The sequence below is a fragment of the Lasioglossum baleicum genome, chromosome 7 (assembly GCF_051020765.1).
Source record: "Lasioglossum baleicum chromosome 7, iyLasBale1, whole genome shotgun sequence".
Taxonomy (NCBI): domain Eukaryota; kingdom Metazoa; phylum Arthropoda; class Insecta; order Hymenoptera; family Halictidae; genus Lasioglossum; species Lasioglossum baleicum.
The window spans coordinates 3,207,208-3,224,444 of record NC_134935.1 but is presented as its reverse complement, the minus strand read 5'-3'; the positions used below and the strand labels follow the sequence as shown (position 1 = coordinate 3,224,444).

Sequence of the window (17,237 nt, the reverse complement as noted above, 5' to 3'; positions counted from 1 at the left end):
CAACTCTGACTGTAAGACACTTTGAATATTATGCTACACAGCTAAGAGAGTAACGAGTAAGAATGCAACTGTGTCGAAGGGCGTTCCGGACGGTCACTTATCCGGCGGCTGGATGTCGATTGCCTCCAGCGGGACGGAGAGCGGCGCGTCGAAACGGATCGATCGAACGAAGACCGGGCAATCTTATCGCAGTCGGGTATCGATCGCGGGGCTCGTTCCAAATATATGTATTGTCGGTGCATGGGCACCGGACCAGAGGAAAGTTCAAGAACCTTTTCTAAATCCACCGCGTTCGACGGGCGCCGATTGGAAATTCTACCGAACGAGTGAATACTGGCCGACCGAATCGCGGTCGCGGCCAAATCGTCGCGCAGACAGGTCAAACGTGCAACGCACTGGAAGCAACTGGTCGCCTTTGGCCACGCGCCAAATTATGCAGTCGCTTTCTGGCCGTGTACCCGCGGCCTTTATTATCGAATCCGGCGATCGTGGCCGGGTCCATCGGCTCCAAACCGACCGTTTACTCGCGCGCGACTATTCACCGGATCGAACCCTCTTCGTCGCGACCATCGATCGCCTCCCAATGCTTGCAAACCACTTACTGCAACAATATCGCTACAGATCCCGGGCGCAGTGGTTTCTCAATCGAAAGAGAAAATCTGAAGTCTAGAGGAAGAGGTGGTAACGTCCCCCACACACACACCCCCAAGTTTTATATTTCTTCCTAACATATAAGTTTGTGTGATTTGTATTCTAATACAGTGCGTATCAGAAGTTTAGACTTACCCTATTATTTTAACAAAAACGAACCCTCTGATGAATTTTCAATTGATTTTTTTATCGTGTGTTTACAATGGTTTGAAAAATTATTATTACTACTAAAACTATTCATACATGGCACTGCAGAGAAGAATTTTAAGCCAAAATATGTATTGGGAATATAATACATTGTTCGTGCACGAACTCGCGACTATACACCAGTATTTTATGCATATAATAGGTGTTTCGGTTAATAATGTCGATTTTTTCGCGAAGTTTGCGCGTTTATTTCTATAACAAAATAAATTACCTTAACAATCAAAGTATTGGCCATCGCTATATATAGCTATGACTTTTTCCCATCTTTCTGTCAATGAATGGATTCCGCGCCAAAAGAACTTTTCGTTTTTGGAGGCCAACCCACTTCTTCGTAAGAATGTAAGTGTTGTTCTGAAAGTACGTGCTGAAATAAGCGGTAGTTCGAAAGGGGTCCCATGGAAATCACCGACACAAATATCCCCGACACGGTTTTCACCGACAACATTTTACCGACAATAGGTTTGGCCGACAACGCCTTTAACCGACAACGAATTTGATCGACAACGATTTTGATCGACAACGAATTTGATCCGAATATCGTGATGTCGAATCGCACGCGTGTTCTCGTTTCTCGCATAATATGCACACACTAGTTCTTCAGGTTGTGTTACTTATGTTTTTTTATTAACAGATACAATAGAAAAAATTCCTTTCCGTACATATAAATCCAGTAGACACTACCAATTGTTATCGTTTGCCGCTAACTATCTTTGATGTAATATCAAAAATCACAAGGGGGCGTATTACCACCTCTTCCTCTATCAGTTATCATGATATCTAGGCAGCGGATCTACAGGGTAAGGCGCTAGAAACAGGCCACGTGAATAAATCGGCTGCTATTGGTGTTAGGAAGAAATGCATCAGATGGAACTTGCTTGGTTTCGAGAGGTCATTAATCTGATGTTAGTAGCTTTTTCGTAGGTGGACGCGTAAAGGACATATGAAGGTCACCTTCATTTTTTTTAAATGGAATGGTATGTTTTTTTACGACGCGTACAATGACCTATGGGTAAAGGTCATTCGTGGTCTGGGTTAAGCCAATTGTGATGGAAAATAATTTACTTTGAGAAAATGATCGAGCATCGTTGATTTATATGTATATCTAACAGTACTACACGACTAATACAAATGTTCAAACTGGCGACCTTGAAGATTGATGCATGCTCTTAAGCGTTGCGTAACGGATAATACAGCCTGTTGAATTTCAGTTGGGTTTATCGCGGCACAAGCTCTTCTTATACGCTCTTTCATGTCTTCTCTAGTTGTTGGTATCTCATTATAGACTTGCTGTTTTAATTTTCCCCAGAAATAGAAGTCCAGATGTGTTAAATCTGGCGAACGCGCAGGCCATTTATGATTTCCTGCACGACCAATCCAACGATCTCCGAATTTCACGTTGAGGAATTGAGTAATTATCCGTGCAGTATGAGCAGGGCATCCGTCCTGTTGGAACCACATAGTTTGCCGTATGCGAAGCGGAAATATTTTCTAGCAGCTGTGGTAAAATTTCCGTTAAAATGTGTTTATATCTCGAAGTGTTTAATGTGCCATCGATAAAATAAGGGTCAATTATTTCAGTATTAAGAAGTCCGCACCAAACGTTTACAGACGAAGGTCTTTGTTTATCCACTTCTCGCAGCCACCACGGATTTTCTATTGACCAATAATGCATATTATGACGATTGACTTGGCCACAGTTTGTAAATGTGGCTTCGTCTGAAAACAAAACTCTAGTCAAAACGCCTGATCAATCTGTAATTTCCGCAGACCCCATTCACAAAAATTTACACGGTTTTGAAAATCATTTCCATGTAATTCTTGGTGAAGTGAAACATGAAAAGGATGCAATTTATTTAAATGTAATATTCGTGAAACACTTCGTTGACTGATGCCACTTCCATGTGCTAGCTGCCTTGTACTAGCATGGGGATTGTGTGTTATAGCTGCTAAAATGTTCACTGTATTTCGATCATTAGTTACTGTCTTGGATCTTCTTTGTATTTTGTTACCTACACTTCCAGTTTCTTGAAAACTTTTAATAACATTCGTGAAGGTAGATCGTGAGGGTCTGCCACGCTCGAGAAACCGTTCAGCACATTCCCCATAAACAAAAACCATATCTACTTTCTCCGTTATTGAGTAACGCATTTCGGAAACTTAAGATGCACTTCGCTCGGCAGAGATTTTCATAAACGACCAATCATATGTACAGGTGAAGCGTACAGCGTGATTGAATGTTTATTTTCATTCAACGACCCATAACAAGAGATTACGGGATGAAGTAATATCAACAACCAGAGGCGGCAAGGAAGTGTTCGATCATTTCCTCAAAGTAAATTATTTTCCATCACAATTGGCTTAACCCAGACCACGAATGACCTTGACCCATAGGTCATTGTACGTGTTATAGAAGGCTCTACCCGATAGTACATAAAAAAGCATACCATTCCATTAAAAAAAATGAAGGTGACCTTCATATGTCCGAAGTACCTCCACCTGCAAAAGAACTATTATCTCTGTGAAACTTATAGTTTCGAAGATATCTGAGGTGCTAATAGTTATTGCCCCACCCTGTATAGTGGGGGTCCCATGGAAATCACCGACCCAGATTTCTCCGACACGGTTTTCGCCGACAACATTTCTCCGACTCCAGATTTGTCCGACAATAGCTTTGGCCGACAACGCCATTAACCGACAACGATTTTGATCTTCAACGATTTTCACCGACAACGAATTTGATCCACAACGACTTAAGACACAGTATGATAATATTGTATGATAATACTGTATGATAATACATATGATAATACATACTGTGGTTGTCTTAAGTTGTTGCGGATCAAATTCGTTGTCAGTTAAAGGCGTTGTCGGCCAAAACTATTGTCGGACAAATCTGGAGTCGGAGAAATGTTGTCGGCGAAAACCGTGTCGGAGAAATCTGTGTCGGTGATTTCCATGGGACCCGTATAGTGGCGGCCGTGATATACCGCGCACGACTCCGAATCACTTCCAATCGGACTGAGACAGCGTTGGCAAATTAACCATGACGGCCTGTACTAGAGACAGTCGTGCGCCTACTCGTTTTCGTCATAAATGCATAAAATCCGCTGTCTAATTATATCGTATCCACGAAAATGTTCTAACTGTCTCTCGATTGAGAACCGCTGCGAATCATTGTTGTATACCCACCATCGATCGAATCCCAATGCTTACAAACCACCTACTGCATCAATATTTACAGTGAGCGATCAAACCATTGGACACACAGTATGAAAAATTCATTTTATAACCATGTGTCGAGTAAACATTGTTCACAGTGCTCCTACATGTACATTCGTAATTTTCAAACGCCAATACTTCGTACAAAAACGATAAGTAATCAGTACGTCGTTAATTAATACAGTAAATTGTCAACGTATGCAGGTAATTCTATTGTTCACAGTACTCCTACATGTTCATTCGTAATTTTCAAACACCAATACTTCGTACAAAAACGATAAACATTTGGAACGTCGTTAATCAATTCAGTAAATTGTCAACGTATGCGAGTGATTCTAATATTTTGATTACCCAGTGAATATAGAAAGCGGGTGTAGTGGTTCGTCTCTCGAAATAGCACACCTGAAGAGTGCGCAAATTATCACACAGTATTAGATCTAGAAAAATATTCTACCCATTCCTCGAGTGTCTACCTGTGCAGACTGTACACAGAGAGTCACCAAATGAGGGGAATTTACTCGAGTCGAGGGGAAAAAGCTGCCTCTCTCTGCCAGTACCGGATTAGTCACGTGACATTGTGCACGACAGACCCGACCGCGTCACGTGACCGGGCCTTGGCGAAAGCGTGGGGGAATAGCGTCGTAGAAGGGGAAGGTAGAGTGGGAACACAAGTCTCAACCTGACAGCTTTGGCTACATAGAAGAAAATCAGGAAATTGTTGATGTATATGCGCCATCGATCGACTCCCAATGCTTGCAAGCCACTGACTGCAACAGTATTTCTACGAAAATTGGGTGCAGTGGTTTATTCATGAAAATAACTAACCTGAAGTGCACCAATTACAACACCAGGTCTAGCAAGAAGTCTTTTGATCCTCTAGCATTGCAGATGCTAGGCTATACAGAAGAAAAGCAACGAGTTATATTTGTGTTCGCGACCGTCGATCGAATCCCAATGCTTGCAAACCACTGGCTGCATCAATATTTATGTATTTACAATACTCTACATTTGCACCACGTGCAATGGTCTATAGATATACAACATGACTATGCTCCGCTTGAATCTTGTATGCAAGGCTAATTCTATATTGGTAGATCCAGGTTATGCTACGATGTACGGGGTTTATTCAGCAATTCTCGAGAATAATTTATTAGTAACTAGCTAAGCCTCTTTGCGTGATCGTGCCTAAGCTACTAAAGGAAACGGAAGTTTCAATTTTGAATGATGCCTATGAACCACCGAAAGAGGTGCTTCTGATTTCAACGAAAGAAGGGACGATAGATGTTGTAGGTTCGATGTAATTAAATTATTAAGGAGGTGGACTCTTGTTTCCAGAGTAGCAAGAGTGCGGGATACGCCTTCTCATTTCTCGGTGATGCAATCGCCCTCAAAAGTTCCATTTTAAAGAGAAAGATGGCATTGAGAAACTTGTAGGTACCACGTGATATCCCTACTTCGCGCTACACGTCGTCCGCGATTGGCCGAATCGAAAACAGAAGAGAGTATTGAGTGTGACTGTAATAGAGCGATGTGGTGATGCTAAACTCCTATGTCCAGCGTTCCCGCCCGAAACCTAAGCGTAAGAGCAGTGTGCCCAGATTCCACGTTTTTTTTCGCGCATGCGCGTCAAACCAGTAACGTAGCTATGTTGCGGCCGATGCGATGATGTAGCAGAGCCCTGAGGCAGCTACAGTCAGCGGCGATAATACGTGGACACGCTTAAAAATCGCATAACTTTTTAGAAATTGGTCCAAAGGACTTGAATTTTTTTAAGATGTTAGACCGACTAGTTCGCTAGAGAATATGTAAACTAAAATTTATTACGATTGCAATTGGTAGGAATTATACAAAATTTTAAAATATAATGTTTTGCCAACTTTTTTATCTGGGCCTGTAACGATAATTTAAAAAATGTGTTTTATAGATTTCGGTAACTTATATGCATACTGAAAATTTCATCGAAATCGGTCAACATTGCAATGAGCTACAAACGTTTAAAGATGATCACGTAAGGGCGAAATGCCCTGGCAAGGCTGAAAATCTGCGACTTTCACCCTTAAGCTCTCATCTTTAAACGTATGTAGCTCATTGCAATGTTGACCAATTTCGATGAAATTTTCAGTATGCATATAAGTTACCGAAATCTATAAAACGCATTTTTTAAATTATCGTTACAGGCCCAGATAAAAAAGTTGTCAAAACATCATTTTTTAATATTTTGTATAATTACTACCAATTGCAATCGTAATAAATTTTTGTTTACTTATTCTCTAGCGAACTAACCGGTCTAACATCTTAAAAGAATTGAAGTCCTTTGGACCAATTTCTAAAAAGTTATGCGATTTTTAAGCGTGTCCACTTAATATTGCCGCTGAAGAAGTCGTGTATTGAATTTGCCAAATAAAATATTTTGTTGTTTATTATTTATCTTGCTTAATTATTTTAGCACTCCTTTCCTCTTCCCCATCCTCTAAATACAATAGAATAAGTCGGAATTATATTATTATCTGAATATATATATATTGTATTTCAATATTTCATATGTATATACGAATATATATACAAATACACTTGTCATTCATTCGTTTTTCATAATCAGTTCCATTCGGCATGGCGCTCAAGGTGCCACATTTCCTCGCGAAGCGTACTTTACTGAGGCTGAAAAGTCGCGCATGCGTGAAAAAAAACGTGGAATCTGGGCACACTGCGTAAGAGTGGGATCCGCAGCCTAGCGTCAAGAGTGGATTCCCCTGCACCCCACTGTCAAAATCTGTCACATCTTTCGTTGAACGAATAATAGCTATTTTCATAAAGCTGCGACAGCTATGGGCTCGCAGTGGCTCAGTGGGTGAAGCGCGCGCCTGCAGACTTCCGTGGTCGCAGGTTCAATCCCCGATGGCGGCACCTCTGGAAATGTGCCTTTTAAAAAACTGTGGTGACCCGAGGTGGTTCGGAACCCACCTTTATAAACTGTAGGCCCCGCTGAAAAGACGATAGTAGTGAGAGTGGAAAGATAGGGAGAGTTGGTAAATGGATTTGAAACCCTGAGGGGACCAAATAATTTAAAAACATAAAGTTGCGACAGCTACGTGCTGCCGTATAATGCAAATTACGCCTCGTAGACGTAAAGATATGTGGGCGATTGCGGCCTAGATTGATCTTTTGTCTGGCGCTTTTGACTACTGAAACCCCCCATCTTTGCATTACATCGAGAAATCAGAAGACGCATCCTGCACCCTTGCAATCCTAGAAACGAGTCTGCCCCTTAACAGCCCTTATTATATACTATACATCAGTGCTGGGCATGATTGGGGCCCCTCAAACGCTTGCATCCCCCACCAATCTTTCTTCCATGCAGCGCAGTGATGCCAGTTGGCACCAAAATTGGTGCCACGTACTCTCCTCCGTTTCCCCTTCCACTATCCCATTCCAGCACCGTGGGCACGCTCCAACGTACCCCACTAAGACCGTAGACCACGGCGCCCGTGCTTTAGACTGGTCTGGTCATCAGAGAAGGGGTACATCATCTCACAGTGATTCCCCTCATCTGACATCACTGATGCAGCGCGCACTTTCGTCGCGAGTTAGCTGGTGTCTCCTATTTTCGTTGCCTCAACATACGAATCTTCGTAGCTGTAGCTCAGGCCCTGGCACGGGTGGAGCCCCTCAAACGCCTGCTTCCCCCGCCAAGCTTCCTTTCGGTGGTGCTTTTCGCGGTTCCGATGCACGAGACCTGCTTGCGACAGACGAAGCGCGTCCTTCCTTCATAGTAACGACGGATGCTGGTGGGGGACAGTGGGCGCTACGATGGGGACGGTCTTGTCTTAATCGAGACAAAAATGCTCAGGCCTGCTGTAGCCAGTGTTACCAGACAAGGGTAATCGAAAAGGGGAATACAGGTCCCCCTCTCTGATGACCAGAGTAATATGTGACACGTTGCGCGACTGCGCGACTCGAATAGAGTGAGGAGAATGGGAGACACGTTACGCGTGCGCGATAGGGACTGAACGGTGGAATAGGATAATGGAAGGGAATAAAGGTGGGGAGAGCCTGGAGAGGGAATGAGGTTCGTTGCAACCAGTGATGCCAGATGAGGGGAATCACGGTGAAATGATGTACCCCTTCTCTGATGACGGGGAATGAGTGGGACGAATGGGAGACACGTTGCACGTGCGCGATGGGGACCGTGGAGTGTGCGCCTGCGCACGGTGCTGGAATGGAATAGTGGAAGGGGTAGGAGGAGAGTACATAAGCGTCGTTCGGCGCTCATTCTGGCTCTATCTGGTAGCTACTCGCGCCTGTCGAAGCGTGTCCTTTCCCATGGTAACAACGCTTACTGGAAGGAGACAGTGGGCGCTACGGTGCAGACGGTTTTGCCTCAATCGAGACAAATATGCCCAGCACTGCTATACATGCATTGCATCTTGCACATTACATGTTCATTGATTCACTCTGTGTTATATTGTCTTTCACTTCGCCCCTTAATCATGAATCTCTTGTGATGTTGCATACTCGCTGCATACCATTCCTCATAAAAATTTCTGTGTCTCTGTCCCGTCGTATTTTCTTCTTATACGCTCTATGTGTGCAACGACACATTGCAATTATTAGCAGACTGCGGATTTTAAGAGTTTATAACAGAAACGAGTAGATTAAATGCAAACCGGTTGAACCATACAGAGAATCGACAAATATTGTTTCATTGTTTGCAACTTTTTCTGATTATTTGAAAAAGAAATCCGCAGTCGAATTCTTACTGTTTTATTTAAAAGAGGACGAGTCAGGAGAATTGAATGGAAAAATTGGATTTAATCCGTTCAGACCTACCGTACGTACAGTTTATTGAAAATAATTTACCCACATGTTTACTCAAGTTTAAAATAGCTCATTATGCTGGAATTCGAAGAGTGAATATGAGCACAGTCTTTAATTATATTTGCAATGAAAATTCCATGAAATTCTGGCCGGATCAGTTTCGGATTTAAACGGGTTAGAGCCGTGTCTTATTGATACGTCGACCGCCGCGCGTATTTTAAGCGTTTCAGACAAGTTTTGTTTATTGTATCCGTATAAGCCATAAGCGGTCAGCGTTACTAAGAACAATGATTGGTTAGGGGAGACCGGGGCTAAAAGTTCCCGAGGTAAGTTGTTTCGATCATTATTTATAAAAAAGAAGAAGAACGCGCGAGTCGTTTTCAGTTGTGTTTGTTATAAAAGTAGGCAAAGACATACTGCCGTCCATTTTTGAGGCTTAGTTACGGTACCAGATAAGTAAATATTAGAGTCGATCCTTACTTTTTGCACTATTTCGATGATTTTTATTAGTTGTTTCATACCTATGATTAAAAAATTATTGTAGATTTCTACATGTGTCTGTTGGGGCACGTTGTTACTGTGACTTGGGGCACATTGTTTCATAACAACTCGTCCCGTCGCAAATGTATGCATATGTATATAATTCTTGTTGTGTTTTAGTTTAAACAAGGTATTATATAGTTATAGTATTATTAGTAGCGAGAAACTTTAATATCTGTCACATGACTATGTCCAAATTTATTAAAACACTAACAAGATGGACAAGAGGCTTCAATAGAATAGAGAAAAAAAGAAAATCGTCTTTAATTAGCATGAAGAAAAGATTATGACAAAGTACCTTTTGAAATATTCATCTATTTATTTTGCTCTTTTTCCACAAGAAGCCAGAAAATTTACCACCTTCTTGGTAGCTATAGAATTGAATGCAATATATGCCAAAGTGATTTCATACGAAAGATAATTTTCGAGTTATTATATTGTTTCGATGATCTGTTAAACATAGCCTATTTTCGTTAACCTAAACTATTTCATGAACCAATTAGTCCAGTCAACGAAAAGTTGTAGAGGGAAATGGAAGGAACACAATTTTTAACTTTGGGTCTTTGTTTGGACTGGTTAGAAGGAAAACATACTAAAAGTCCCCAATCCTAGGAGGTGAGTGGGGTGCGGGGTTCTTCGGTTTTCCGCTTATATCTCGGAAACTATGCGTCCTAGGTATAAGACTATTCTACACAAAATTAAAGCTGACGAAATTTGCCACAAGATTGATTGAATTCAGTTTTTCGCTATCTCGCATAGTTTCCGAGATATCCGCGCTCAAATTTCACTAATTGTGCTGAAGAGTTAACTGGTCAAATAAGACAAAAAACGTGAGGCAGTTTCTTTTTCTCAATTAGTGAACTTTGATCGCGGATATTTCGAAAACTATGCGAGATAGCGAAAAACTGAATCAAATCAATCTTGTGGCAAATTTTGTCAGCTTTAATTTTGTATAGAATGGTCTTATCGCTAGGACGCATAGTTTATGAGATATAAGCTGAAAACCGAAAAAGGAGACTTTCTACGTGCCCCCTGCACCCCGCTCACCACCAAGGAGTAGCAGCGCGCGCTCTAGCGGTTACGTCGCCCCGGACAAAAAGACAAATTGCCGCCCCTTAAGAATATATATATATATTTTAAAAATTAATTTACATATTTTTTATTTTCAATAAAAATCAAATCATCTAATTTAAATTTTAATAAAAGCATTTATTTTAATAAGAGCCAATTTTCTATTAATTGGGTATTTAACACATCAATATTTTTGTCACACTTACAGCCAAAATGGCACTCCTACATTTTTGGCGCCTCGGACAAATGTCTGGATCATTCATTGACTGGACTAAATATATTTCATTAAAGTTCTAATTATTAGTAAATATTCTTTAGTAACAACTTGTCCCACAATGAGGCAAAAGTTTCGTTTCACCCAACGATAAATAAATGGAATAATATAAAAAACCTGTTACAATATTTTAATATTAAGTAAGTTACATTTTAAAATATAGTAAATTCAACAATAATTACTCGTTAAAGATGAGAAGAGGTGTTTCTTGAAAATTGTAACGTATAGCCCCGGTCTCCCCTACTTAATAACGAAATTCATACCTTACACTATAATCTAGTTAATGTCTGCATTAACCCGTTGCCGTATTTTAACGAGTCACATTCCTCACGAAGAATTTAAACGAAGTCTAACCAAATATGAATGTTACGCCTTTCTTTCGAAATGAAATTAAATTTCATTCGTTTATAATGAATATTTAAGCATTAAAATAAATGTAGCCATACAAAGAATATAAATTTTCTTTTCTCTTCTACGACATTTTTCAAGATAAAGACGTTTTAATCGCTGCAATTGTAAAGAAAATGATACGGCAAGGGGTTGATAGATATTCAGTGGCATTAATCTTGTGGCAATAATTTTTTAAGTAACTCCATAGCGCCGGCCATCGACGACCACCATGGCGTTCAACGTGTTAATTACACTTTTTGTATTCCAAAGCTATTTTCGATTGACCCGGAGGAAGACAGAAGAATGGGAACGAAGCACGAGTTGTCTTCCTAGAAAATGCTCGATTTGTGTCGCATCGCTGCGCGCTGGTAGATAATGCGGTGCGCTTGACGCCCGTGTAACGAATTTAGACCGCCGCTTTGACGACAGCAACGTAATTAGCCTGGAATTAGATACCCGCTGGCCATCCCCCGTTTCCTTTTCCAACCGACACCATCACCGGAAAAGCGTAGTCCAGCTCGGTTTCTCGTCGATACGCTCTTCCGTTTCGCGTGGTCTCGCTACTTGCACTTTTCTCCCCGATCCACCTAGCCGTGATCCTGCAGTATCCGGACTCGTAGCTTCGAGGAACGATCGTTCTCGCACAAACGATGAAACAACTTTTCCGCTAGCGATCGTTTTTGTTGGCTGTCAGGAAAATAAACGACGGGATATTTACGGTACGCGTTTGTTCCCGTTTTTTGATATTTGTTTTTATTCGAGCCGACATCGTTTTTCGCCGGATGAAGCCCGCGCGTTCGAAAAAAAACCCGTATTCGACGCAGCCTCGTTTCCGCGCGGCGACTTCTCGCGAACGCGGGAATGCTTTTCGGTCGTTCGGGCGTGTCGCGATAAATTTTCCGAAATTTAATCAACGACTGCTACCGCGCCGACCGTGCGCGAGGGATTATTTAGAGCGCGGCACGCTTTTTCTGTTGCAGGAGCTGGAATTGAGAATAGAGACGCAAAAACAGACGCTGCAGGCTCGAGATGAGAGTATCAAGAAGCTCCTCGAGATGCTCCAAAACAAGGGGATGGGTGAGGCATTCCTTTCGAATAATCTTCTCCCCACGCACACGCTGTCATTCCGTTGAGAAACGCGACGATCGCGTGCAACGCTCTCGATAAAAACGGAGCTGAAGCGAACCGTGAACCAGCGCCGCGCCGGACCAATACGATCGCGCGCGCATCATCCCGTTGCAATACGCTTGAACGTAGATTATTTCGTTCGCTTCAGCTCACGTTTTTAATCTCATTCGCTGAAACGTTCACCTTTTTAGTGAGAAAGGACCAACGAGCATTCGTCCTTTACCGATTCTCTGCCAAGCTGCGCATCATTCTACGATTACCGATCTCTGTACGACGCATAGTGCCATAGCAACAGAAACCTTGACTTCATTAGCACCGCTATTCGACAGAGTCTTAACCGATCAACCCCTAGACGTCACGATTAACCTGTTACCCGGGTCAAGACGCGTGCATACCTCGTTGTTCGACTGTTACCTTCTTCCTTTGTTCGACCGATAACACGTTCAAACGTATCGTACGTAATTTGTCAAATTATATTTCTATTTGCGTCCTGTATGGCGCATTGCTCGTCGCATCAATTCAATTTGTTTTTAGTTAGATTACTCGCTAGGAGCGGCTTACGAACAATCGCCCGATTAACAGGTCAATTAAGCGCACAGCAATTTGATCATTCGATCCAGCAACGAAAATCATTTTACGCAGCGCACTTCGTTCGCTAACGACGCTACGAGCGACGCAATTAATTACATTCTTCGGCGTGTAGGACCGAAAGAACGACCGAAAAAAAACGAAACACAGAAAGGAAAAAAAACGGTTCCCCCGAGAACGCAACGGCGTATCCCCGAATAGAGAGAACTTTTCACGAAGACCGCTTCGAACGCCGTGATTAGCAGTTCTACCTTAGAAACGAGTTCGAATCCCGGTTGCCCGCAGCAGAAGTCATCGGAACAGACCCAAAAAAGCCTCCTGTATGCAGAAAGAGAGAAGCGTGAGTTCCTGAGTGAGTTTTGTATTGATCGAGACGCGTGTGGGCACGGCCGAGCCGGTTCCGCGAGATCGCAAGCCGCGACCCGCGCGAAAGAACCGTTTTCCACGGGGTAATAATCGTAGAGTGGAGGACTCGTACACATATATAGATACATGTGCATACATGGAGAAGCGGGCTAGAAAGCGGAACGCTCGTTGCTCGCCGAATCCTCCCCTGGAAGTATCGGGTTGTTGTCCGGTACCGTTGCGGGTTGCGTTGCCCCCGAGACCTTCAGCCAGCTCCGTGAGCGAACGGACTTTCTCGTGTCCGGTCAAAAAACGAACAAAAAATAAAATAGAATAAAGTCAAGCTATCCGGAATAAAAAGGGACTCGTTCGAGAGGACGCTATCGACAGGAAAACTTAAAGACATAACATCAGAACCGCTGTGACCACGGACAAGACCGGTTCTCGAACCACCCCCAGCCCCACACACCCCCGAGATATCACTCTGTCGTCGCATAGCATCGGTAACATCATCGAGCAAGGCTTCCGTCATTATATCTCTTTCTCCTCCCAACACGCCCACGCCCCCGCCCCCTCTGCCGCCCATTCACCCCTGCCCCACCAGCCCTTCTTATCACACGAACTCAATGGGAACAATAAACGAGAAATAAAATTGATTGTTAAATCGTGAAACGCAGACAGAGACCGTCCGAAACTCTGGACACCGAGCAGACCCCCCAAGAGCTTCTCGTTGCTTTCTGCTGTTCCAGGAAAAGAGGAGGAAAGGATCATGCTCCAGCAGATGCAGTCGTTGGCCCAGAAGCAGGTCCTTAAGCTATTTCTACCCATGTCGGCATATTCATATTCATAAATTATTATTCTTATTATTCTTATTATAATTATGATTATTATTATTATTATTCGTACGATTACTATTATTATTATTATTATTATTACTATTCTTTCTATATATGTATATCACAATCACTTGATCGACGAGTTTAGTCACGCTCATCAATGTACATATATATACATAGTATATATGTTATGCATAAATCATCAGAGTATCGTTCGCCGGAACGTACGGGGATAAACGGAGGTGTACGCGCGTCTGTCCGAGCGTGTGCACGCGGCGAAGAGACGCGCGTACGTCTGTGCGCTCGCGGGCGCGTGTGATTAGGGATATCAGAACATTTCTTTTCGTATATCGCTTCCCACTGGTTGTCTATACGTAGTAGTTACTGCCTGCAAAACGTAGAGAGTTATTGCGCTGTGCAAGCGGCTTCAGTATGTCATGCCCGCGCGTCATCTCACGCTTTATCAGACCCCGCCACCCTTTGCGTATCATCATGTCGTATCATCCGCCGTCATACTGCGCGCCCAGAGAAAGGGAAATCATGATCACTGTCGCCGGGGGAAGTGTGTCACACTGTACCCCCGCCCCCGGCATGGTGGATTCTCGTTTTTCCGCCGTCGGGAGTTGAACGCTCACCCCTCCTTGAATCGCCGAACGCATTTTCGCGAATCTCTGTGTCTCCCGATTCGAGGATAGTCGATCGCGAAAATGTCGAGCATCTCGGAGAGGTTCGCCGATCGTCCCCGGCCTCGGCGCCATTTTCTCCCTCCTCGGAAAAGCGACAAAACACGGAACACACGACCAAGGTACGGTATGCCGCAGCAGCGAACTCGAACCGGTTTCAACTCGGTTTCCGAATAGTCGCGAACGATCCGGTTCCTTCTCTGAAACGCATGAGCCTCGATCCCCCACCATCCGCCATCCCCTATCACCATGAACCGAGATAATCCTTTCGGTTCCGCCGGTTTCCTCCCGCGGACGCAGCATTCGCACGGGATTGTTGACCGATGACGGATACCCGACCGTTTCTCTCGGTCCACGACGCTTCGAGACGCGAAAAGAGTCACGTTCAAACACGAACAGCACACGTCCAGAGGCATACAGACACACACTGCCCAAGTTTCCTGGCACGCGCGTCGCCGCGGTCACCAGCACGCCCACGCACACCCACACACTTGGAGACGACGATCCAAACCGTAGAGAAAGGTCCAGGTCCGAGTTACGAGCAGCACTATTCAACCGATCGTGAAGTCGCATGAAGGTCACGGAAATACAAATTATGGATATGCCACCGGAAGTCAGTACGATCTCGAGAGATGAACAAACCTGGAGGGAACAAAAGGAGACTAGCAAACGGAAGAAAATTACAAAATCGTGTATTAAATATTAAGTACCTTTATTACAAAGCTTGCCAGAGAAATGTGCTATCTTCAGATAGAGGCAAGTCCTTTGCGGAAATTTTCTCCTCCGCTTTATTAACGAGTTACTACCGAAAAACACGGGCGAATCTGAGCGGCCAACGTCAACGACACTGTCTGCTGTAGCCGTGCTGTGATTGGTCCACGTTTTTCGTTAATAACTGCTTAACAAAGCAGCGGAGAACATCCTCGCAAAGGAAAACCCCGTGGTGGATCTCCCTGTGCAAAAGTAAGCTGTGTGTAATAAATTTATGATTCTTCCTTTCTACTTTGTTGATTTCTCAAGGAGAGGTCAGCTTCTGGTAACATTCTCAATTTACGTCTTTGTAACCCTTGTGGTCATATATCAACTTGTAGAAAAGAAATTTTATGATCAATTAGTGTTCCTTGTTAGATTCATACTAGGTCTACGTTATGCTCTTCGAAAGAAGGAATCCATTTACGAAGGAGATTTGAGGATTTTAAGGCCTGGCGTCGTTACCAGAGTCGCCAGATGAAGGGAGTCTGTCAGTAGAGTGGGGACAAAAGTGTTAATCTGGCGACTCTAATCGTTACTGCTGTGATTTTCAGACGATTATTATAAGCCACACGGCTTATAATAATAGCAGTCTTCACTCACATATTGTGAGTCCAATTATTTCAGACCGAGATGGATGGCTATGGCTTTGAGCGTATGCCGGACGCCCTCTTTCGAAAAGCAGGGTTGCTCTTTTCCTTGCGTAACCAGAAATTTTTGCCTTTATCCTACGGTAGCCAGTAGATTTGGACGAGAAGAAGTTTCGATCCTGAAGGATCAATGGTTCAAAAGTTATAAGTGTTTAAAGTTGAGCGATTCCCAGTGTTTTTGACAGGTTAGCGCCGCTTACGGAACGGAGCCGCTAGGTGGCAGCACAAGCACGCGGTAATGCCGATAATTAATTAGCTGATGGGTGGTTAGGTCGGGGAATTTACGTGATCAACATCAGCGTGTGCTTGTGGTGTCACCTAGCGGTTCCGCTCGGTAAGGACGGCGCTAACCTATCAAAAACACTAGAAATCGCTCAACTTTAAACACTTCTAACTTTTGAACCATTTATTCCCCAGGATCGACACTTGAATTTCTCGCATCTTCCCGTCCAAATCTGCTGGATAACATAGGAAAAAGGCAAAAATTTCTACTTACGCAAGGAAAAGTTCACCCAAAAGCAGACCATAGAAACTAGCAGAAGGAATCGTTTTTCATCTACTATGAAACGCAACCCTTCCTAAATGAATTTTCCCTTTAAATCGGGTTCGAACGTCTTTTAAAGACCGATTCTTCTAAATTGTGTCAGGGATGGACGAAAAGCATCTGGTAGTCAATGTTCAATTCGATAAATTTTCGTTGTAAAGTGATATTTCTTTCGTGATCCTCCGTGATGTAATTTATTCGAGTAAAATCGAGTCCATCTCTGTTCACCAAAGACTCTAACTGGCCTGGACCTGCGAAAGGAGGTCTTTAGGATTCTATTTATGGTCCCGCTGGATTTACTGCTCCGCCAGAGTGGGCTCAACGAGGAAGCTGCTGTTCGAGGCCACAGAGTAGCTCTCCTGTGACACCAGACACGGTGGTAATCGAAAATGTCAACCGCTGACAAAGAGAGCGCAATACCTTCGGGTCGCAGACCTAGTTGGGACTTCGGATAGTGGTAGATTTCGTCATTCTAATTGGGGAGAACCTTCGAGACGGGACAGGTGCTCGACATTTTACGAGCCGTTCGCCATTAAAATTTGTATG

At 43.4% G+C, this 17,237-nt stretch overlaps 1 protein-coding gene and 1 pseudogene across 20 annotated transcripts in view; one reads left to right on the top strand and one right to left on the bottom strand.

Annotated features, from left to right (window-relative positions):
* The window catches only part of Brp (ELKS/RAB6-interacting/CAST family member bruchpilot), a 251,684-nt gene that overhangs the window by 114,435 nt on the left and 120,012 nt on the right, over positions 1-17,237 (top strand). For 12 of the 20 annotated variants that reach the window (XR_013009213.1, XM_076426881.1, XM_076426895.1 and 9 more), the window contains exons 3-4: positions 12,148-12,244; positions 13,906-14,033. The exons of 1 other annotated variant lie outside the window; for it this stretch is intronic. Coding sequence is in view for 18 of the 19 variants with exons in the window: in XM_076426881.1 (XP_076282996.1) it covers positions 12,148-12,244; positions 13,906-14,033 (225 nt within the window). In the remaining variant the exon portion in view is untranslated. The remainder of the gene's footprint in view (positions 1-12,147; positions 12,245-13,905; positions 14,034-17,237) is intronic. 7 more of the 20 variants (XM_076426878.1, XM_076426880.1, XM_076426886.1 and 4 more) reach the window with 2 other exon arrangements.
* On the bottom strand, positions 1,870-3,903 carry LOC143210477 (uncharacterized; annotated as a pseudogene).